The sequence below is a fragment of the Clarias gariepinus genome, chromosome 23 (genome assembly GCF_024256425.1).
Source record: "Clarias gariepinus isolate MV-2021 ecotype Netherlands chromosome 23, CGAR_prim_01v2, whole genome shotgun sequence".
Classification (NCBI taxonomy): Eukaryota; Metazoa; Chordata; class Actinopteri; order Siluriformes; family Clariidae; genus Clarias; species Clarias gariepinus.
In genome coordinates this window covers 15,954,269-15,977,872 of record NC_071122.1, presented here as the reverse complement: position 1 = coordinate 15,977,872, position 23,604 = coordinate 15,954,269, and the positions used below count along the sequence as shown (strand labels likewise).

The 23,604-nt window shown below is 37.9% G+C and overlaps 1 protein-coding gene across 2 annotated transcripts in view; it reads right to left on the bottom strand.

Moving 5' to 3' along the window:
- Positions 1-2,026: 2,026 nt before the first annotated feature.
- kaznb (kazrin, periplakin interacting protein b) overlaps positions 2,027-23,604 on the bottom strand; it is a 47,567-nt gene continuing 25,989 nt past the window's right edge. Inside the window, exons 2-8 of one of the 2 annotated variants that reach the window (XM_053484263.1) lie at positions 16,417-16,521; positions 15,079-15,267; positions 12,448-12,584; positions 7,967-8,137; positions 5,606-5,777; positions 3,593-3,726; positions 2,027-2,714 (exon numbers count right to left, since the gene is read on the bottom strand). In XM_053484263.1, coding sequence (XP_053340238.1) covers positions 2,541-2,714; positions 3,593-3,726; positions 5,606-5,777; positions 7,967-8,137; positions 12,448-12,584; positions 15,079-15,267; positions 16,417-16,521 — 1,082 coding nt within the window. In that variant the 3' untranslated portion in view covers positions 2,027-2,540. Of the gene's footprint in view, positions 2,715-3,564; positions 3,727-5,605; positions 5,778-7,966; positions 8,138-12,447; positions 12,585-15,078; positions 15,268-16,416; positions 16,522-23,604 lie in introns of both variants that reach the window. The other variant, XM_053484264.1, reaches the window with a different exon arrangement.

Sequence of the window (23,604 nt, the reverse complement as noted above, 5' to 3'; positions counted from 1 at the left end):
AAAAAAAGGATACAACACCAATTCCAAAAAATTGGTGATCATGTGATACACATGTGATCATGTGTATCTGTGCTATATATTTGCCAATGCGACCTATTTTTTATTTTTATTTTTTAAATTTTTGCTCAGTCATGGTTGGGAAGATGGTTAAAATGAACTAAAATTCAATCCTATTGCCTATTTTGTGCAAAAAAAAAAAAAAAAAAAAAAGATGCACTCTATACTACACAATCCTGAGCTCTATATATGTTTATTAAAAAAAGAAAAAACAGCAAAACAAGTAATATTAACCTAAAATGCTTAAGGGCTAATTTATTTTAATTGTAAACATGCACTCATTTCAAATCTGGCGGCTGCAACATCCTCCAAAAAAAGTTGTGATAGGTGAAACAATAGTACAAGAAGCTTCAAAGAAATGCCTAGTCCTTCTAGAGCAAGGATAGGGTGAAGCTTGCCGATTTGTCAAAAGATGCACCAGCAATGTGCATCTTTCCAAAACTTTCAGGTTCCCTCAAATTTAAGAAAACCCATCAAATCTTAATGTGTAAAGGGCTGAAAGGGATCACTTCTGATTTCACATGCAACTGTGCAGCTAAAGACCTTTATAATGAAAGAATGGGGGAAACTCACACTAGCTAAACTTAACCATCAGATGTCTTTATAGCCCAAATGCTTAAAAAGTGTTATTAGCAGAAATAATAATATTACACGTTGGTAAAATTAGTATATATCAATTGACCCAATTTTTTGGAGGATGTTTGCAGCCACAAGATTTGAAATAAGAGCATATTTTCAATAAACAAATAAATTCACATGGTAAATCAAATAATGAGTTGTTGTAAAGGTTTCAACATAGTACAAAGTGAAAATCACAAAGTGACTTCACAGATGACTCCCTCTTTGTGTCCATACTGTCCTAACTAATTTTGGAATTGGGTTTGTAAATAGCAACTTGGCGATGATGGCATGGCTCTGGACCTTGGGGGGATCTATTAACAGAGTCTATGAACTCCAGATCATTAAAAATATGAATTTAGGACGGATGTAAAACGAAGATAAGGTGCACAAAACTGTTATTACCAGCACAGCAGTAATTAAAGTGTCCAGTTTATAAAAAGAAACATACGTTACGACAAGTTAACACGCAAATGAGCTTATATAATATATTACACAGTACTGTGCAAAAGCCACACTTTAAATCAAACCTGTCTAAAAGTCATTAAATCAATCATTTCTACATAAAAATGTAATATAGAAGATTTTCTTTTACTGTTTACTATTAAATAAACAGCTAACAAAAATCAAATAGAAGAAATCAAATTTAGATGTTTTAAATACTGTGTGAGTTCTTGTATGTTAACCATTGCACAGTTTTCTAAGGAAATCAGATGGGTGGATTTTTCCAAGAGTTAAAAAGAAAAACTTTCACAGTTTTTATGGAAACTTTACTAGATCTAATGTTTCTGTATATATTACCAGACTCCCTCTCCCATGGTTTAATGGCTTATCATTTATCACTATTAGCAGCTTATAATTTGTTATTACTTTCTTTAATGCTATACAGATGATTCTCTCTAAAACATTTTTTATATTTTTTAATGAATAATTGGAAACCTACAGTTTACTCTTTTTGACAAAGTGATGCAGAAAATACGTTTTAATGCAGAAATAAACATCTAATACAAAATGTATGAAAATAATCTCGGGTGCTAAACACTTGCGCAGTACTGTATAAATTATTTGCATGTAAACATACATACATATGCCTACATATATAAATATATATATATATATATATATATATATATATATATATATATATTTCATTTACATACAATATTTTTAGTGGTTTATTTACATTTCGATGAGGCAGCAGGTCTTTCTCTGAATTTTTGAACAAATATATATCATACAAACAGAGCCATCCCATCAGAAACCCTAATGTTGGATGACCGTTGACTTTGATAAAATTACACTGAGATAACGTTAAATGAATGACCCAAACACAACTAAATAAAAAAGAATTTATGCTAATTAACATGTATTTTTACAACATCTGACCACATGATGGTCCATTGAGTTTCGAATTCCAGAATTCTGTATCTTTTAGAGCTTTAATGGTAACTCTTTTCATTTTCTTTAGGGAAATATAACTGTGAGGTGTCCCACATTATTATACTGTAATATGGTATTTTTTACACCCATTTACTGGCCTTAGCAGCATGTTCATTAGTGGTCCACTGGTAATCATGGAGTTCTCTCATAGTGAATCCTGCTCAGATTGTTAGTTTAGTATTAATGTAATTTTTGCAGCATTGTGTTAGGGGCATTCATTCAACGTTATTCCATCTCATATAGTCAACATTGTTCTGATTTTATTTCATCAAAATAATTCCAACTTTCAAAAACAGCCTAATTCCAGCGTTGTCTTAATGTCCATGACAAATGCCGAAAATCCTCTCATGATGTACTCAGACATGAATTTATACATACATACATACAGTACATGCTCAATCATGCAAACCCACAAGAGCTTCCAATCACCAGTCGACGTCCTCCTCAATATAATAATCAGTGGTAAAAGTACCATCGAACAAGCCAGGGTCCAGAACCTTCTGTTGGGATTTTCCCCGGGTGAACACTCGAGAGAGCGAGCCCAGGCTCATTTTTTCCTTCTTCTTCTTACGCTTCTGGTCCTCGAGGTCCTCCATGGACTGAGCCGACAAAAGCAAAACAAATAAGTAGAGTTTGAGTTAGTCAGAGTTTATGTGTAGATTAGCAAAAACTGGCTCTTATCAGCCTCATCTTGTCTTTTACTTTTGTTAATGCTACATAAAGGTTGTGTTCAAGGAGTTAAATAACGCCTGCAGCAATAAGATGAAGAAACCATATCCTGTAGTATCATTCACAACATTTTGGAGAAACTTTGGCCTGTTTAACTTTGCTCCTGTTTACTGACGGTTGGGCCATTCCTTTTATCTTCTTTAAGATTCTGACACAAGCATTTAAATTAAGTTGGAATCTTTACTTTGTGTTAGTCATTCCAACGCCTTGATGTTTATTGGCCATTCAATTTTCACTTTGCTGGTTGTTGCATGACTCCGTTTCAGCCAAACTTATATAACTTATCCAAATTCAGCCAAATATAAATCATCAGCCCTCCATGCTTTATAGTTATTATGAAGTGTTTCTAAATGTTGGTAGACTTTTTGGAAATAAAAAAAAGACTACATACTGAAAAAAAAAAAACTGAAATTTGTTGTTTGTTTGTTGATAGAAGTTGGAGAGGACCACCCAAGTGGTTATTCAAGCCATGATGAATAAAAACAGAATTAAAATAAGATATCCTTTCCTTTTCCTACAACTCTATATAAGTTGTCATGCAGGACGTATGCACTGTAGGTGTCATGTAGATATATGAGCGCTGGCTCCTAAGTAGTGCCTTTCCACATTTTTCGAATAGCCATTTTTTAACTCAAGGCTGAACCCTAAACACTGCTGCTGTGCAGAGATCAAAAAAAAAAAAAAAGGAGAAAAAAAAGAGAATTTGGGAGGGATGATTACTTGGTCGAGGGTGCCAGGCAGCTCTTACATTGCAGAGAGAGTGAGTCCGGTGGCGAGGAGAATTCATGTCACTGAGGGTAGATGAGTGGTCACCATCAGCTGCTGATGTGTCTGAGAGTATCGAGGGCTGACGTGAGTGACATGGGCTGATTCGTAATGCAGCTGTAAGAAACAGACAGACAGCTAAATCATCATGTCAAGCTTAGGACTGTCTACTCAATGTCTAGCATTCGGATATGGTCTCCAGTTTAAATCATTTTAAATCAAAACCGAGAGAATGTGATGTTGCATGAGATCTCTTTATGAACAGCATTAATGATAACATTTTTGAGAGAACTGACACATAACTGCAATCTCCAGAAATGTATTTTCAGATTGCTCCACGTTTTTTCTTTCTTTCTGTACACCACCACAATGGATCTGAAATAAAGCAATCAAGTTAAGACTAAAAGTTTAGCTTTAATTTAAGAGCTTTTAACAAAAATATTTAATATATTTAATAAGCTCAAATCCATGTTCAAGGGCTCAAATTTAATTGGACCATCTAACACATTCAGTTTTAATACTTGGATAAAAAAAAAGCATTGCATTGAAAAGGAAATTGTTAACGATTTCCTGAAGTCTGAGACCCATGGACATCACCAAACGGTGAGTTTCCTTCCTTGAGCTGTTTTGGCCTTCACCGCTGCACTTTCCTGTTCCTGCTGGTTTGTGGTTCTTTCTGTTTAACTTTCCTCTTTAGTAAGGGAAAAGCAGGCTTATTTGGCTTTAGATCAGGTGACTGACTTGTTTTTCTGTTTTATCTACAGCATTTTATTTAAAGCAAAGCCTTATCTTGACTTTCTATCCTAAGTGTTATTAGCGGTTTGCATATTAACATTAACCATTTCTATTCACATTCCTTTAAGGCATGTATCTATTGTAGACTTTAACAATAATACACCTACCACCTACACCTAGATGTTCTGGAAGGGATTTCTCTTTACCAAAAAAAAAAAAAAATGTCTTTCAGGCTTTTTGATGTTATTGAGTCCTGAAGGCATTCCTTCGTTTTAAGAATGTACCAAATTGATTTGATCTCTCCTTTAGCTTCTGTTAGGTCGGTGACATCTCTGTTTGTTTGCTTGTTTTCAGGCTGGTGACGGCCTTCTTCACCTACATCAGTACCAGTTTGGACCACCTACTAAGAATTTCTATGAACAGCTACTATTTACCTCAACAATTCATCACTGACTACGACTTGCCATTATGCTGATTTGAGTGGGGTGTCCAATTTTTTTGGGGGCCTGTGAAAATAAAGGAACCTGTAATAAAGGGGAAAAATGGTTAAAACACCTAAAATTTCGAATGTAGTATTTCCCCCTTAACTTTAAAAATATCAGGCTGACTGCTAAATAGTGGCCCTTCCTTTTTGTGTTTTCACTGACCACACTCCCACCCACTTGTTTTAACTGGTCACAAGATGAGTCCCATGATTTCCCATGTTAACGTTTATCTAGATAAACACAGATAAACTGCAATTGTGTAACTGTAAGCAAAAACAAATGTCTTTCACATCCTGTATTCCTTTATCCTTTACCGAACTGGCTTATGCAACCATATTCACATGTGTTCTTAATACATTTTCAACGAGAATTAGTAAGGACAAATACATACACAGAAACACACACTACATACATACACACACACACATTATATATACAGTATGTTGTATCAGCTCCGGCTATTATACCTTTGTGCATCAGCCCACCCTAATACTAGCTATCATCCCATTAACCATCACCTTTTAATTCTCTTGAAATACCACTTACACAGTGCAGGAAAAGTACTGAAAGTGATATCAATCTCAACTGAAAAATGTAAAAACCGTACACAGGAATGTGCTGGGTGATACATTTCCACATGGTCAGTGGCAATTTGGCTTCAGTTTTGAACATTTCTGTTTTAATACCCACTTATGCACACGGGCTAAACGAGAAGCAAACTTGGCAACATTGGTACAGCATATGTTCTGTGTAAGTGTGTTTGTGTTTGTGATTACCCTGTCTGTCTGCATGGTACAGGGACTGTTGGCTCTGCCTGATGGCTGCAGTGAGAGGAAGCTCGGCCTGAATCACCCACTCCTGACTCCCGTTCACCAGTGGCTCGGAGGGCATGGCCACCGAGTGCCGTTTTGGAACATCTTTAGTGAGGGTGGCCAGAGATTGTTTGGCCTTGTGAAGAGCAGACATTTCATTAACAATGTGACCATTTTCGATTACGATGATAACAATTCTGCTGGCTTCATATTGGCCTCCAAATAAAAACATTTCATGATATAATAATTCATAAATCCCAATGAACACACCTAGCCCAATTAACACATGTTGGTAATAGGTCCATTCGTATCTGAGAAAATCCATACCTTAAATGTTTCTTAAGTCGGGGATTTACTGTATAGTGTTTATAAAGATATAGTTTTAGTATAGTACTGTAGTATTGGTTTCAATACAGCCATGATTAAAAATATGCGCATCTGATAGATTGTATAAAGCATTTTTTTTTTGGGTACAAAGTAAAACTTGACATAGAATTATGTGAGAGATACTCTGTTTGATCAAGTAAGTGCTCTATGTATCTCTGAGTGCAATTTGGTTCAAAGCAGCAACGACCATGTGTCTAGAGTGGAGTACTGTAGACTGCCTTCCATTTAAAAACCCAGGAGTCATTTCATTTGTCTCGTTCTCTCTGCCATGTCTCCCAGCACAGGTTTCTCAAAGACCTGTTAGGGTGTGCGCACGTGCTTGTGTGTGTGTGTGTGTATATCAAGGGACAACGCTAAAGATGTGAAACTCTGATAGACTGTAAAGTTATCAGTGTACAGCTTGTATAATGGTGTAAAGCTGATGTCCCCTCAAAATAACTCAACACACAAATTGTGCCCAATTAGCCCCTTTCCCTTCCCGTTGTCATTTCACTTGTTAGTGTTACAAGGTCTCTGGTGTCCTTGGGGAGCAGGTGTGTTACATTTGGTGTTATCGCTCTCACACTCTCATACTGGTCACTAGACGTTTAACATGGCACCTCATGGCAAAGAATTCTCTGAGGATCTGAAAGAAAGAATTATTGCTCTACACAAAAATGGCCTAGGCTATAAGAAGATTGCTAACACTCTGAAACTGAGCTGCAACACGGTGGCTAAGACCATACAGCGCTTTAAAAGGACCGGTTCCACTCAGAACAGGCCCCGCCATGGTAGACCAAAGAAGTTGAGTGCACGTGCTCAGCATCATGTCCAGAGGTTGTCCTTTGAAAATAGACGTGTGAGTGCTGCCAGCATTGCTGCAGAGGTTGAAGGGATGGGGAGCCAGCCTGTCAGTGCTCAAACCATATGCCGCACACTGCATCAAATTGGTCTGCATGGCTGTCGTCCCAGAAGAAAGCCTCTTCTAAAGATGGTGCACAAGAAAGCCCGCAAACAGTTTGCTGAAGACAAGCGGACTAAGGACATGAAATACTGGAACCACATCCTGTGGTCTGATGAGACCAAGGTAAACGTATTTGGTTCAGATGGTGTCAAGCGTGTGTGGCGGCGACCAGGTGAGGAGTACAAAGACAGATGTGTCTTGCCTACAGTCAAGCATGGTGGTGGGAGTGTCTTGGTTTGGGGCTGCATGAGTGCTGCCAGCACTGGGGAACTACAGTTCATTGAGGGAACCATGAATGCCAACATGTACTGTGCCATACTGAAGAAGAGCATGATCCCCTGCCTTCAGGAACTGGGCCATAGAGCAGTATTCCAACATGATAATGACCCCAAACACACTTTCAAGACAGCCACTGCTTTGCTGAAGAAACTGAGAGTAAAGGTGCTGGACTGGCCAAGCATGTCTTCAGACCTAAACCCTATTGAGCATCTGTGGGGCATCCTCAAACGGAAGGTGGAGAAGTGCAAGGTGTCTTACATCCATCAGCTTCGTGACGTGGTCAAGAAGGAGTGGAAGAGGATTCCCGTGGCAACCTGTAAAGCTCTAGTGAACTCCATGCCCAAGAGAGTTAAGGCAGTGCTGGAAAATAATGGTGGCCACACAAAATATTGACACTGGGCACAGTTTGAACATTTTCATTTAGGGGTGTACTCACTTTTGTTGCCAGCAGTTCAGACATTAATGGCTGTGTGTTGAGTTATTTTGAGGGGACATCAACTTTACACCATTATACAAGCTGTACACTGATTACTTTACATTCTATCAGAGTTTTATATCTTTAGTGTTGTCCCTTGAAAAGATATGATAAAATATTTACAAAAATGTGAGGGGTGTACTCACTTTTGTGAGATACTGTATATATATATATATATATATATATATATATATATATATATATATATATGTGTGTGTGTGTGTGCGTGTGTGTATCTTACCATGGTTAGCTCAGCTTCCAGCTCTTTAATTCGGTTCTCCTTCACGTCGATCTGTGAGCGCAGGAGGCCGGCCTGCTCCGTGGCCTCTTTGGTCTGCCTGCGCAGGTCCCACTTCTCCCTCTCCAGCAGATCCTTCTCTTTTGCCAGAGACTTCACCGCATCCTCGCTCTCCTACAAACACACACACAAATCACTTTTATAATGACTGAGAAATTTACACAAACACTAAAGAGACTTTAACAGCAGGAAATTCGTCCCAGCTTCACGAAAATGCAAAAAGTAAATAAATAAATAAATTGTATAATTCGACAAAACCCTGTCATAAATGAAAAACATAAAAACTAATGCCTGCAACAAATCAGTTTTTTTTTTATTATGATCTAATGTGACATTGCTGCAGACAGGTGTTGAGAATAATTCAGTTCCCCGGTTCCCCTTCAGTGCAAGCAGCTTACGTGTTAGTTTATAGCTTTATTATTTTATTTTCATAAGCATAAGGTTATGCATTCATAGCATGAACATTTCAGGGTGTTTGTTAGTAGTTTGCATTTTAAAGACTAAAATATACTGTCAGAGGTTTCGCAGCTCAATCGTTAGTCAGATACAATTCTTTCACTTTCGCCCTGTTTTAGAGTATCTTTGTAACAGCCAGAATTAACTCGCCATGTTTAACTAATCTGTCTCAGGTATAGCTGTAAATGCCCTTCCGGGGACATTCCCTTGTTTAGAACTTGTGAAAAAAAAAAACATTACACTGTCACCTCTGGAACACCTGTTGTACAGCAATACTAGTACAGTACTGTGTAAAATTGGTCTCCCTGCACAACACAGAGTGAAGATTTATAATGCATTTAAGTGATGTTTTTGAGTGTTGTCACACAGTCTACCAACAGGTACAAATAAGCATTTCATTTAATAAGCATTATTTTTATTGTCAAGAATTAAGACAACTTACACGTGTAGTATAATTATGCAAATACATAGTAAATACGGTATGGTGTGCACCAAAATATACAGTACTGAAACTCGCGCTTCTCGGTTAGGCATAGCTCCAGACACACATGTTCCCAGTAGTGAAAAGGAAGTTGTGTTTGGGTGGAAGTGCCTCATCTGATTTGTTATTACATCGAAACAGAAAGCACATATTGAGGCAGGGGACACCAAATGTTGGATAAGACCTTCATACTTAACACTTCAATGCTTTTGCACTTTTTCACAATTTTTTTAGAAAGTGTTGATTTCAAGACAAGGTCCTCTGAGAGATACCTGTTTGGCATTTTAACATCTGCTAGTAAAAAAGCGCGTACAAGACGTTGGTTTCTTTTTGAACGCCCACAATACAAGACTGGATGGATATAGTAAAGATGAATGTCTTTAGAAAAATCTGGTCAAATATAAAAAGCCATTACAGCCAGACTTTGTGGAGGTATAAAACAATTGATTTTGCCTTTCTGAATGAAAAATGACTATCTCTGTAATCTCTGTGGTTTACCTTTTCCACATCGGAAACCAATGGATTTTCTCCCATAGTGTCCATTATAGACCAAAAACAAACAGTTCACATTATTCAGTACAGAGTATGATTATTAAGTTTATAGTCGACCTCCCCCGAATTGTACAAAGATTATTGTTAACAATATTATTTGAATGTTATTTTATTTTGTTTATTCAATTTTTTTGTATTATGTTATAAAAGCAAAATTGTTTGGCAGAGAAAAATGTAATTACATCTGTTTGGAAACAATATACTGTTTAGGCTGCTACATTAAAATATAAAAAAAGGTAAATGTAAAAGAAAAAAAAAAAAGCATTCGCTCTAGCAAGTAAGTTCTTTGAATCTTAAATCTTGAATCTATTACCAGGAGATCGCTGGTTCGATTCCCGGGTGATGCTGTGACCTCTCACAGCCGGAGGTCTAGAGAGAGCTGATTGGCCGAGCTCTCCCAGAGGGGAGGGATGAGAGGTACTTAGTGCTCCCGCATATATCACGGCTCTACAGTCAATCAGGGGCGTCTACGCAAGCGGAAGGAGCGGATAGCGCTGTCCTCTGAGAGTGTTACGCTGCCCCCAACGGTGCGTGAGCGATCAAACAGATGCGGTCGGCTGGCGTCACATGGTTTGGAGGAAACACGTGATAGTCTTCAGCCCTCCCGACTGACTGACTGGTAGTAGTAGCCTTACTGTGGGAGCCCCCTAGTGACGGGGAGGAATTGGACACGACTAAATTAGGGAGAAAAATCGGGGGAAAAAAAATTATAATAAGATAAGTTGTGTTGTGCATTTGTTGTTGGAAATGGGTCTCTGAACGAAGGAAAAAGTGTTCATAGTTGAGTATTATTTCCGCTCATACGGCAGTGGTTGTGAATGGGTTGAAAAAATAATTCCTTCGTTGAGAGACCCATTCCTCCGATCATACACCACCTGATGCCTGCGTGTTCCGCATGTTCCAGGAGAGTGTGTTCAACTGTGAAGGTCTGCGAAGAACCTTTCCTGCATTATGCAAGCAAATGATCTCCTTTTGCAGGAGTCTGGAGCAACATTTGTTCTAGGAATCCGTGTTGAATGGGAATTGCGTGAACGATATGAACCCTGTCTACAGCGAGGCGGCGCACACACAATTCGAACACTTAAACTACACATACCACGGTAAATCAACATTCTAATAGTGTGTACAGTATGTTAGTGTCTTTCGGGAGAAATAAACTCACAGATGACAACAAGGTATTATTTTTCATTTATTCATTTCGGTACTGTATCTTTTGGTGCGTACTGTAAAACTGTACTGTCTTAAAACATTAAAAATTAATATTGTAGTAAAAACAAATAAAGTAATAATTAAACATGACTTAATTAGCAAATGTATGTGTGCATGGTGACCTGTAATTGACCAGCAGCCCATCCACCATGAGGACCATGACATCATTATATGTCAAAATTATTTTATATTTAGCAGACGCTCTTATCCAGAGTGACTTACATTTTTATCTCATTACACATCTGAGCAGTTGAGGGTTAAGGGCCTTGCTAAAGGGCCCAACAGTGGCAACTTGGTGGTCGTGGGGTTTGAACCTGGGATCTTCCAAACCATAGTCCAACGCCTTAACCACTGAGCTATATATCTATATGGATGAAACTGGCTGAATGAAGCCACTTCACTAGTTGCAGTAGTAAAACACTTCTGAATAACACAGCCAAGTGCAAAACTGAGATTCAGATCATTGTTCTGTTTGATGACCCAATTAAAGCTGTGAAACAGATGGTCCCATATTTGCCCTTTAAAATACATTATTACATAGAGGAATTCATGGTAAACTCATTGACTGCAAGGTGCCCACGTCCCTTGGCTGCAAAATGTGACCAAATCATCACCCCTCTGCCACCATGCTTGACAGTTGGTATGAGGTGTTTCTGCTGAAATTGCTGTTTGGTTTCTCCTTTGGTTAATTCTTAATTTAGTCTTATAAAAGTCTATTAAATTCAAACACCACCCCTTTGGTCTTATCTATCCATACATTATTCCCAAAAGTCTTGTGCTTTGTTCAGAGGCAGTTTTTTTAACCTCAGTCATTCTTTTGTGTCCTTTTTAGACAGTTTTAACATTTAACATGCTTACTGTTGAATGAGCTCAATGTTGACCCATGTAGGGTCTAAGATGTAGCTCTTGTGTTTTTTTTTATTATTTGTATTATTTGTCTGAGCATTGCACAGACTGACCTTGGGTTGAATGTGTTGTGACATCAACTCCAGCAAAGATTGGCAAACTATCTTTATTGCTTTCCACTAGAGAAATAATCTTTCTTATTGTAGAATGTGGAACTTCAAACAGTTTGGAAACGGTTTTATAACCTCTTGCAGCATAAGATGCTTCTCTAGGACCATTGCTCTTTTTTTCTTACATACCTCAATGCGGCAGACAAGCAAACCATCAAAGCTTTTATAGAAGGTCTGAACACCTGCTGATGATCAATTAATTAGGGGCTGATGATTAGAAGCACCTGGCTGCAACTTACCCTTTTAAATCCTGTGGATTTCATTATTAGTTAAATAATTAACTGCAAAGTGAAAAAAAAAGTTTTATATGCTATTGATTGTCTGAGGTTGTATTTGCCCAATACTAAAACACACACTATGATCAGATGATTTTTATAGTTTTTCCACAAAATATACATAAAACACACACACACACACACACACACACATATATATATATATATATATATATATATATATAAGAAAGAGAGTGACTAACATGACTGAATAGTCTAGTTGGCATACTACCTGCATAGACATGATGGAGAACTTTACTGACAGCTTTTATGACAATTTCCAGGCTGACAAATACTATATCACCGCAACAAATGACTGTATAGCTCAGGGTTTTATCAGTACAGTATAAATAATGTGAGGGTAACAGGATGGGTTTGGAGCTTCTTTTTTTTTTTTTACTAACAGGTGTAATGAGTGACAGTGATGATACTGACCTTTCTGTGCTGGTCATAGTTCCGGATGAAGTCTCTGAGCTGGTTCTCGCGACTCTCTAATGTAGTGTAGAGATCCTGCATCTGGTTCACTAAGTCTGCTTTCTCTGCCTTCAACCTTGTACGGTCGCATTTCATAGCTACAGTACACACCAACACACGCACATTTTATTTTGTAAAACCATTTTTCACTGTTTTTTATTTTAACAAAAAACAAGAGCCATTTATAGAGGTTTACACTTTATTTTTATGTTGAAAATGACTTGATGCTTTATTTTAATTGTAGATTGCACTGCGAACCAAGCCCTATAATCTATCAGTAAATTGTACCATAAGTAAACTCTAGTACTGCTAGAGGTCTATATGTACAGTAGTCCATCCTTAAGGATGTCCTACATACGAAGCATCATAACATCGGTCAACGTAATAACAGCTCACAAGCATAAACAACGGCAAGTGTAATACAAATCCTGTATGCAGCTTTTAATGTAATAGTCCTACAAATGTATTCAAATTTAAAAACCTTCAACTTTCAAAACTGTAATAAATTCTCAAAAATGTAATATGAAATTTATTATGTTTGTAGACTAATTGAATTATAAGCCTCAGAACCTAGAACCCAGAACCTAGAGCTACAAGGCGACACTGCTAAGCCACCGTGCTGCATGGAAGAACAGGGGTAAAATTCCTCAAAGCAAAACCTGAAAATTCAATGTAAAAATACTGACTTTACTGATTTGCTGAATTGTTTGCCACATTTGTTACTGAACGTGACTGTGTCACATTACCGAGCAGAGGAAAGAACAACCATCCGTATCACGTTTGAATGAAAAAAAAAAAGAGTGCATAGCACCGTTTTATTTTTCTGCCCGTCAGTTAGTTAGAAGTGCTGCGTTCCGACTGGATAAAATAGTGGGACCTTGGATTGCGAGTACCTTGGTCTGCGAGTGTTTCGTAAGACCAGCAAAAATTTAGAATAAATTTTAACTCAGTAAACGAGTGAGGTCATAAAATACAAGGAGTATTGTGGGTAAAATGGGAGGGTTGCATCATTAATGTATCGGGCATAAAACCTGTGTCAAGCTTGTACTGTATGTGCAGACTGGCTGGTCCACTGTGGCAACCCCTTGCTGGAAGCAGCCGAAAGACCAACAACAAAGTGTGTGTGCATTTGTGTGAGTAAGAGTGTCTGTCCATAAACCTTTGTGTGTGTGTGTGTGTGTGTGTGTGTGTGTGTGTGTGTGTGTGAAAGAGAGAAAGTTGACCTACACAGTAGCCCCCTTCCTCCTCCTCTCTTTTCTCTGGTTCTATTGGCAAGTTGGTGTGTGCGTGTGTCCATGTGTCTGTGTGTGTGCATGCGTGATTGTGTAAGTAAGAGTCACTATTAGTAAACTGGTGTGAGTCTGTGTGTGTGTGGGGGTGTGTGTGTGAAAGTTGACCTACACAGTACACATATTGACTGGAGTCTACCTAAACCTCCAATAATAAACTAGACTCCATATTAAGTTAAACACACCTCCTGTTATATTGAACTTCCAGCCACCTAAAACACACAGTATGACTGCACTACAATTCCTGCTATCTGTTATCACCCAGATGAGGATGGGTTCCCTGTTAAGTCTGGTTCCTTTCAAGGTTTCTTCCTACTGCCATCTCAGAGAGTTTTTCCTTGCCACTGTCGCCGCTGTGCTCGGCTTGCTCATCAGGGACTATCTTATCATTTTAATTTATACACAATCAAATTTCATACAAACTTCCATAATTCTTTTGATTGTGTTAAGCTGCTTTGTGACAATGTAAATTGTTAAAAGCACTATACAAATAAAATTGAATAGAATTAATTATTGATAATGCCTGAAATCCTTGCACTCACATCAGTCATAACCAAGGACCTTTGGACACTTTAAAGTTCTGCTAATTAATAGAACCAGTTATAAATTACATAGTGGTAGCCACAATGTTTAAAAATCATATATTTAAATTTACATTTACTTCATATTCGTACTTATTCTGCTTTAGAATATCAGCTAATTTCTGGGTTCCAGGATTAAATTCCAAATAGTGTTAAATGGAAAACTAGTACACTAAGATGTAAGTAGTGGCCTTAGAGAAGGGTTAGAGAATTCTAATTAAAATTTAATTTGTCACATTTGACATGTGAAATGTTTAAACAACCGCCCGTAACCTAAAAAAATAAAAAGTTAAATTACATTTTTTAAGATTTAAGATCTGGAAAAAAGTGTAGATAGTCCTCTGTTAACTTAAAATGTCAATCTGTCTTGTCCCAGCTAGCCGACTAATTAGGTCTCTAATTTAGCTAGTACGTTTTTTGTTAATTTATGATGTTGATTTATGTTGTCATGTCAATCTGGCTTGCTTTAGGGGCCACAAATCACTTTATAAAACTAGAATTGCATTTAAAGCTGGGTGCTTATGGACATACAATATTTGTGTAACAGAGTTTTTAAAAGTTGATAACATTTGTACTTCATGCAACATCAAAACCAGTTTAAGAGGTAATTTACACCTCAAGCACATTTGGTTAATAAGAGACAATACTTTGAACTTTAGAGACAACGGAGTGTAATAATGGCACAGGTTTTTGGGTGTCTGACACTAAGGTGAAGTTCAAACCTTGTAAGGACTCTTTGGCACAATTCAGCTCCCGTTCTTTCTCTGCCAGCTGTATGTGGAGTGCAGTAGAGGACAGTGCATTGGCCGAGCAGCTCTGCGTCTCCTGCAGGTCCTTATTTAACATTTCCTTCATTTGTCTGAGCAGTTGCACCTCCTCCTGCAGCTGAGTGACCTCCTCTCTCAGCAGCCCTGCATACAAAGAGAGAGAGAGAGAGAGAGCTTATGGGAATTTTGGACCAGTAATTAGTGGAACTGTCTGTTTGGTTTTGTCCAATCTTATTCATATTTATTCAATTGGCAAACATAACAGAGTGATCTACAGCTCCTGATCTCTGCACCTGATCCCTGGCATAGATCTGAGTACACTGGTTAACTTTAGCATGGCTTAGCGAGCAGTTCTTCTGGCTTTATCACTACTAGAAAGCATATAAGCTGCCTATTGCATATTAACTTTTGAATAGATTTTTTTTAAGTTAGAAGTCACAAACTTTTAGTTTGTCGTGATAATCCCGCCCTCCAGCCCCTGATCTAAGAAGTTCTCCGTTCCAGCCCACCAAAGCGTAGGTGCCGCTATGTAACCGTTTTTTTCTGTCTGAGCGCAGGTGCTCTGGCTGTCTGAAAACAAAGAACTGCTTCCAAATTGGGCACCGGCTCTGAACTAGCTCGAGAACTACCTTGGCGGAAAACAGGTCGCAGATAGTTACATCCACTAGCCTCATCTAAATGGCAGAGCAAGAACTGCTGCAATTTACAGTATAATGTAATAAAAGTGAGTGTGGAAATGGTCTTATTTTTCACTTTTAAACATACAGTAGCTGTGAGTTCTACTAATTGTTTAGGTGATCTTAAAATCCACTTAACACATAAATTTTTTGCTGCACACACACTGCTAGGAAGAATGAATAAAGCGCAGACACACATGATTGTCTATTACCATTATGATATATAGAGAATAGAATAGAACAGAATAGAGATATGGACAGGGGGGCTGACGTAATAATGTAAAGGTGAATTGAATTGAGTTGAAGAAAAAAAGACTAGCCTAGAACAGAATTTTACAGAAATATAAAAACTAAACTAAATAAAATAAAGAGTACAATATATATGAATTAATCAATTTATCCCAACAGTGAATCACAGAGATCATTAGTGGCCAGAAAACAGTTAAAAAGACAGAGATTTCCTCCTAAGCACTGGCAGTAGACTTTACAGTAATGCCCCCCCCCCCCCACCCAAAAAAAAAAAAACTTTGGTTTGATGTATGCTCACCATGGCTCCTTAAATTAAAGTGTAATACCTGTATAAGGCTGTATGTCATGAATGCGAAGGTCTCCTTACCTTTGTCCAATGTCTCGGGTGTGCTAAGGTCCATGAGACTTGACATGCCTGTCTGAAAGAAGATATCAGACACGACTGCCTTCTTTCCGTTGTAAACTGTGGATTCTGTTGAGAAAACAGGACACATTATTCTCAGCGACCTGTACAGATTTTAGCATGTCATGTGGTTAATGTTGATCTCGTAAAATCTACAGTATGTATATAATCAAGTTATTCATCTGAAGATCTAGTATTCATTCCTGGCAATAAACTGTCCCGGAGGTCGGAAGTACCCTAGAATATGAAATGATCAACTGTCTCTTGAGCATCATTGTTCAATTTTGCCACATGGGGTTTTCCCATGTACTGGAAAAACAGCAGAGATAGTTGGAATGCATGAGAGACAATGTGTCACCGTCTCTCTTCTATTATTGGTAATGTGTAATATGTGTTTATGGTGACAGAGAAGAGAATGCTGTACATCCTCTAAATAGCTCTTTTTATATATATAAAAAAAGCAACCAGGAAGCGCATTATTATGAGTCTTCTGACCCATAATAAGCAACCATCTTGTTGGATGTTGGAGGTCAATGAACTTGTCTCCTTAAAAGAAACAACTTTAGGTTGGAGCTGGGGATGGTGGTTTCCCGACATGTGGGCTTCATCACATTTATAAGGAATGTAAAGACAATTTCGTCAAAGAGTATCCAGAAAGACCAGCCTCATGTACAGCTTAAATAACCAGCCTTCTGTACAGGCATTATGTGGTACTTTAACAGGGGATGAGTGATCTTTTTTTTTCTTAAAGCATTAATGCTGCAGTTCTGTACCCACACATCTAAACTGCTATAAGTACAATATGGTTCTCTATTGTTTAAGCATAGTTATTATTTATGAACCGCTCATCTTCCCTCTTCAGATATTGTAATTTAGCAGCTCTTCAATGTTGTCTTATTTCCTTTTGCCTGTTTACAAGAACAATTACAAGGTGTGCTTTGAGAAACTCCTGAACCCGCAGGAAGTACCTCCCTTACAGGATGTAGAACTGAAAGCAACAGGTGAGTCTGAACCCATATCTTGAGATTCACTCAGAAATGCCAAAGGCTTTAAATGTTGTTGGAAGATATAATTTATTATACATCAGTTAGTTCCGACCAAGTAATCTGCTTAGGCCGAGTACTCTGATTAGACCAGCGGCATTCCACAAGTGGTAATATCGAGCATAACAGTACTAGAGTGTTTAACTACAGTATATGTAGTGTATCACACATGTACTGTAAGAGGTGTCCTAACAATCATTAATTACTAGTTGATGTGGTCCGCTGTAATGAAAAGAGTCGATGACATTTGGCTGCAAACACTCGTATTTAAAACCAGTCAAAGTAGCACTTTCAGCAAGGGAAAACACTGCGTCTCTTTAGTATTTGGTCATAATACACTTTTATTAGTATAAATAATTTCAAAATGTATGTGAACCATCTATGTTTTTTTGTCATGGTTAATGCAAGCTACAAAGCTAACTAGCTTCTAACACAAGGCTGAATCCCAAATCCCTCTCTAACCCCTGATCAAGAGCACCACTTGGTGTGTGGAACAAGGGACTGCACACCCTTAATCGTAAGCTAGTTTCCATTTTACACCATTTGGGATTTAAACCCGGAAACTCCGAAGTTCGCTGACATTCTTATAGTAGAGTAAGTGGACATATAAAGTAAGTCTCGTAAGTCTCTCAGCACTAGTCACCACCTCCACTACCACCTTCTTGTTAGATAATAGAGTTAGATCATTTTAAAATATTAAAACTACTTTCAAGTAGTAGTAATTACAGTAACCTTTGGTCACTAGCTATTGCCAGGTCAACAAAAGTTCTGCCAGTGTTGCCAGAGCAAAGTAACTGGCAGAATATAAAAATAAGCATTATCAAAAAAGCACCATCACACTCAATATCTACAGTACAACTGCCATATGGACAATGACCGCATCACAGCCATGCTTATCTTCAGTACAACAGCACTCCCATCAATCTGCACACCATCAAGCTTCAGTTTTGACTCTGCAGACAATGTGGGGAGATGGATGTCAGAGAATTAATGAGAAAAGTTCAAAGCCAGATGCCTAATTCAGAAAAAGAAGAAAGAAGATGATGCGAAATGGCCACATGATAGTTATGCAGCTATGTTATGTTTAGAGTGTAATTATGCTGCATGTAATAAAAATAGGCTTTCATAATTGTTTGCTGTGATCAGTCAGGGGAATACCCAGTGCCATTATGGTGATATTTTTTTTATTATTTTTGGCGATTCCTCATGCTCTCAGAACTACTTGTCCACTTATCCTACATGTCTGCGCCACCAAAAATACAGTACGTTTAGGTTCTCAGCTAACTTCATTTTCTTGGCATATACAATAACATTTCTGCTGAGGATTGTCACATATGGTCTGCTTAAAGATTCATGTGATAACTGAATATTTCAATTAATAACCATAAAAATGGCTTGGATTGCATTAATTCCAGTGTGACGGATTATGACAGCAACCCCTTGAATAGTTTGAGGACAGAAATCGGCAGGCAAAATTTTGTCATTAGTCAGCTACCTAAACAAAGTTTGCCAATCATTTTTCGGGCCAAACAAGTGTGTAGAGTTATAAAAGATTGAAAAGAATGGTTCTTTTGATGTTTTTTGCACAGACACTGAAGGGGATGCCATACATGCTAGAACCACCACTGAAAATGAGCTGGGCGTGCTCAATATCCACTGTGCAAGTTGCATAGAGCCCTGCAAATCAAAAAAGTCTCTTGTAATTGTGTTTCTTGTTCTGCCTTTCTTGCCACTAAAATACAGCTATTTATTACATTTATTACTTGAACATGAATTTACATAAGCATTAACAAAATGCAAAACGCAGCAGCAACCTCTGTGAAGCCCAGCCCAGACAATATATAGTTGCAATGGTACACTTCATAGGGGCACTACATTTCAAAAGACAGTGATTATCTTCATTAATTCATTATATTATAATATAATGTACATTTGGAAATCCAGGGAAATCAGTTTGAATGGCTCTGTTGCAGCCGATAATACAAATATGCACAAACCATTTACACCGGTGGCAGGAGTAATAAATAAACCATAAAAAACAATAAAGGAAACAATGTGTATAAGACAAGCCTGCTTATAAAGCCTTAATCCAATCCATCCATACAAATATAGACATTAACATTAGACATTATGCAAAATGTTTTAAACCGTGGACAGATATAAATATTATAGACCACACATTTCTGTAGTGCGCCGTTACAAACGAGTGCAAACACAAATAGCTTTGATGTGGTTGAAAGGGTACAACATAAACTTCACATTTTGAAAACAGATTGAGCACCAACAAGAGACTGGAGAATAAAATAAAATGTCCAGCCCAATCCCGATCACAGCCCAATCCCTCCTTCTATACAACACGCATTAAATGTTTAAAATTGGCTATAATAATAATATTATAAAGAAGATGAACAAGCAAAAGAAGAAGACAGTGACCATTATTATTATAAGTACTATACAAATAAAATTGAATTGAATTGAATTGAAGGAGTAATAATTGCAACTCAACTTTCAGCCCTATAGATACAGAAGAAAGATGAATCACCACTTTGCCTGAGTAAAACATTGCAAACGGTTTTTGTGGTTTTGGTTATACTCATCTGGAGTTTAAGGAGGTTTAAAGGTGTTACCACTTGGAGGCACTACAGGGGCACAAAGGTGGTGTTCCCCCCAGGCTGAGGTATCATGCTTGCTTTGCAAAGTATGGTGGTCATGAGATTAACCGTCTGGGAGTTATGAAGCATATACAGTAATAATAATAATAATATTTTGGCACCAGCATCAACATTTAGTGGTAATGTATTAGTAGGGGCACCTTACTACCAAATGTTGCTACTGGTGCCAAAATAATAATAATAATAATAAGAAGAAGAAGAAGTAGAAGAAGAAGAAGAAGAATTTTCAAAAGCATCCATCAGAGCATACTGACATAATAGTAAGACTGGAAATTACAAGGTAACCACAGAAGTTAAAGAAGATATCCGAACTGAACCTTAAGAAACTTAAGAAAAGAAATCTTACTTACACTTTGAAACTCACATCTTATGGCCATAAAAAGCCAGAAATGGAAAAAGAAGATTTAGAACACAATACAGACGAATGCTTTAAATCTGCTATCTATTCTGCGTAGAGTAGGAATGATAAAGAAGTCTCCGCTTTTTCTCTATACAGTATGTGGTGATCTTCCAGGGTGATTTCACAATGTCTGAAGATGAGGCAGCCTTCTTCACAGATATGAATATGAATAATAGCCCAGACATACCGGGATCCACCTACTGAATCTGGAGGTATGGCTAAATGCTACAGAGCGCTCAGCTGGATACTAATGATCCACAATACTAATGATCTACTTCATAAGGGCCAGGAGGATAACAGAGAAAGGTCACTTACAGTAGGCTTGACATTTCAGTCACCAAGACATAGTGGTGCGTTGAACACCTGTAGCTTTTATAGCAAGGGAAATAAAAACACTAGGAGCAGACAGTTTGTGCTTAAGATTTTTTAATTAAATATAACATCAGCTTAATAAGCCATTGCATTGTGAGAAAAAGTTATTTGCACTTAGCCCAGCTCCTCCCCATCTGTTTGACCATCACCACAAATTTATACCAACATATTTTCCCAGAATGGTTTCCTGTATAAACCTTTCAGGTTTTGTGCGAATCCATGCAACGAAAGATTAGTTACAGATGTAAAAAAGATGTTTCAGGTCTGCGTGTTAACAAGTTCTCCCAGCGCTTGGTGGGTTTCCTCCATGTACTCTAGTTTTTTTTCCACAATCCAAAAACATGCAGATTAAGCTAATTGGCATTTCCAAGTTGCCCATACTGTGAGTGAGTGTCTTTGTGAGTGTGAGCTCTTTGATGGATTTGCAGCCCAGAGCGGATAGGGTCCAGACCTCCCCATAACCATTTACAGAATCGAGAGAATGAGTGAGTAAATAAACATTTACCTGAGTAGTTTGACACTAATATCGATTTTATAAAGATCCGTCAAAAATCCTAGGAGTACTTTGCAAAATAGGTTTCGCATATTATCCAAAGCTCAATCTTATCTCTGTCAAAACGCCACAGAAATTCACATCCAGATTAGCACATAAATGCACCATATTAGTATATTATTAGGGTTCCTAGAATAACTTAGGGTTTCTAGAAAAAATTTGCAGCACTTCAGCAGACGAAGAAGAAGAAGAAATAGATTCTCAAGCAGCTCTCTGTGGGGACAAAAGACAGACCATTTAACTCGTAGCTAATTCTCACCAAGATGTATTGTACATCAAAGCAACCACAGATTTGATTGAATGACTGCCCACGTGATTCTTAAGTTCAATTCAATTAAATTCGATTTAGTTAGATGTTTTAACGATGGTCATTTGAAATGGGCAGGGAAGATAAAAATGATAGGATTGTCCCAGATGAGCAGCCAAGGGCGCAATCAGTGGTGTCAAAAGTATTCACATTCATTACTTGGGTAAAAGTATAGATACTAGGGTTTAAAAAGACTTCTTTAGAAGTTGAAGTATCAACTTAAGCTTTTTACTCAAAAAAAGTGTAAAAGTACTGGTTTTAAAACTACTTAAAGTATAAAAGTAAAAGTAATGTATGGTGGGAAAAAAGCATTAAGGATGAGCTTAGGCTGTGCAACGGGCCTATATACTGCACTAACACCTCATAAAAAAAAAAAATGTGTTGTTGTTATTATCGACTGACAAAATTCCACCCTACCTCAATATGCTTTTTCAAATTAGATGGCGAGTTTTTGAAAGCCATTAGCTCGTGGTACTTGGGTGCACAGAGCTTGCAGCGCATTCGAAACGAGCTGTTTGGCGCCCAACCATTTGGAATAATTATTTCAGGTATGGCCAGGGATGTATAGGAGTTGGTTGGTCTTCCTGGCTACCAACCTCCTCGTGCTTGGTTGTGATATTTCGCTCAAATCTTGAGTCTCTATCACGGACATCTTCGTCTACTTATCACAACCTTATCAACTGAAAATGCTAATTTATTCAGACGTCCTTGCTGGAGTGTGTGACGTGACGTCATGTGCAGGTGCGATGGATCGCGTACCAACCAATAGGGTGTCGGAATGGTATGTTTATACTTCTCATCCAACCACACAATCAAATTCGCTCCATCTGGATGTCGCGATTTATCCAGATGTTTTTTTTTTGTTGTTGTTTGTTTGTTTGTTTTTTAAATGACAAGCTGAAATAAAATAGGAGTAACAAGGCTATTTTTAAAATGTAAGGAGTAAAAAGTACAGATAATTGACGTGGTACTGTAGAAATCCACTCATGACAATGCAGCCCATACTATATGCAAGTTATTTTGGCTTCACTTGACTTACAGCCAACGAAAGTATTTGACTCTTACCCTACTGAAATGGGTCTTTGTTTGCTCTGTCACGGAATAAATTATTGTTGTGGAGTAACAAAGTTCATGTTCAGATATTAATTTATGTAAAAACTGATGGTGGACATCTGCAGAGGAAGACTTTGTTGGCAGGTGTAATGTCAGCAGAGCTCCAGGCTCACATTTATTTTCAATGTGTTCTGGTACACACGTCTCCAAAACTCAACAAAAAAGAACAAACCAACCGAAAAGAGGCCTGTGGCTTTTATCCCAGTTAGGATCAGGTTCTTATGTTTGCCATGTAAGCTCTGACAGTATGCTAAGTTACATCAGTTACTCAAAGTACAAAGAAACACATAAGATAAATAAACGCACAAGAGAGAATCATCAAGTATTACCTGCTAGTTCAACTCAGTCCATAGATGATATGTGACCACACCCCTGCTGCCACATACCCCCACTGTACAACTCAGGCCGGGAATCACCTGGTTTAAAACAGACTCCCTCTGGGAGAGGGTAGCCCCATTCATGGACCTGCCGTATGGACCACCTTGAACTTGAAAAGATGATCTCCCAGATGCCAATGAGTGGTTGGAATCATCCATAATCTAAACTGAAGGTAAAGGGGCATCCCAGTAGCTAGCATCAAAAGATGTGACCTACCCATTTCATGGCTAGACACTCTTTACCGATCGTGCTCTAGGCTACTTATATTCTCCCTTACTCAGAGCTTCTGCCTGAGCTGCTTCTCATCTCCACCA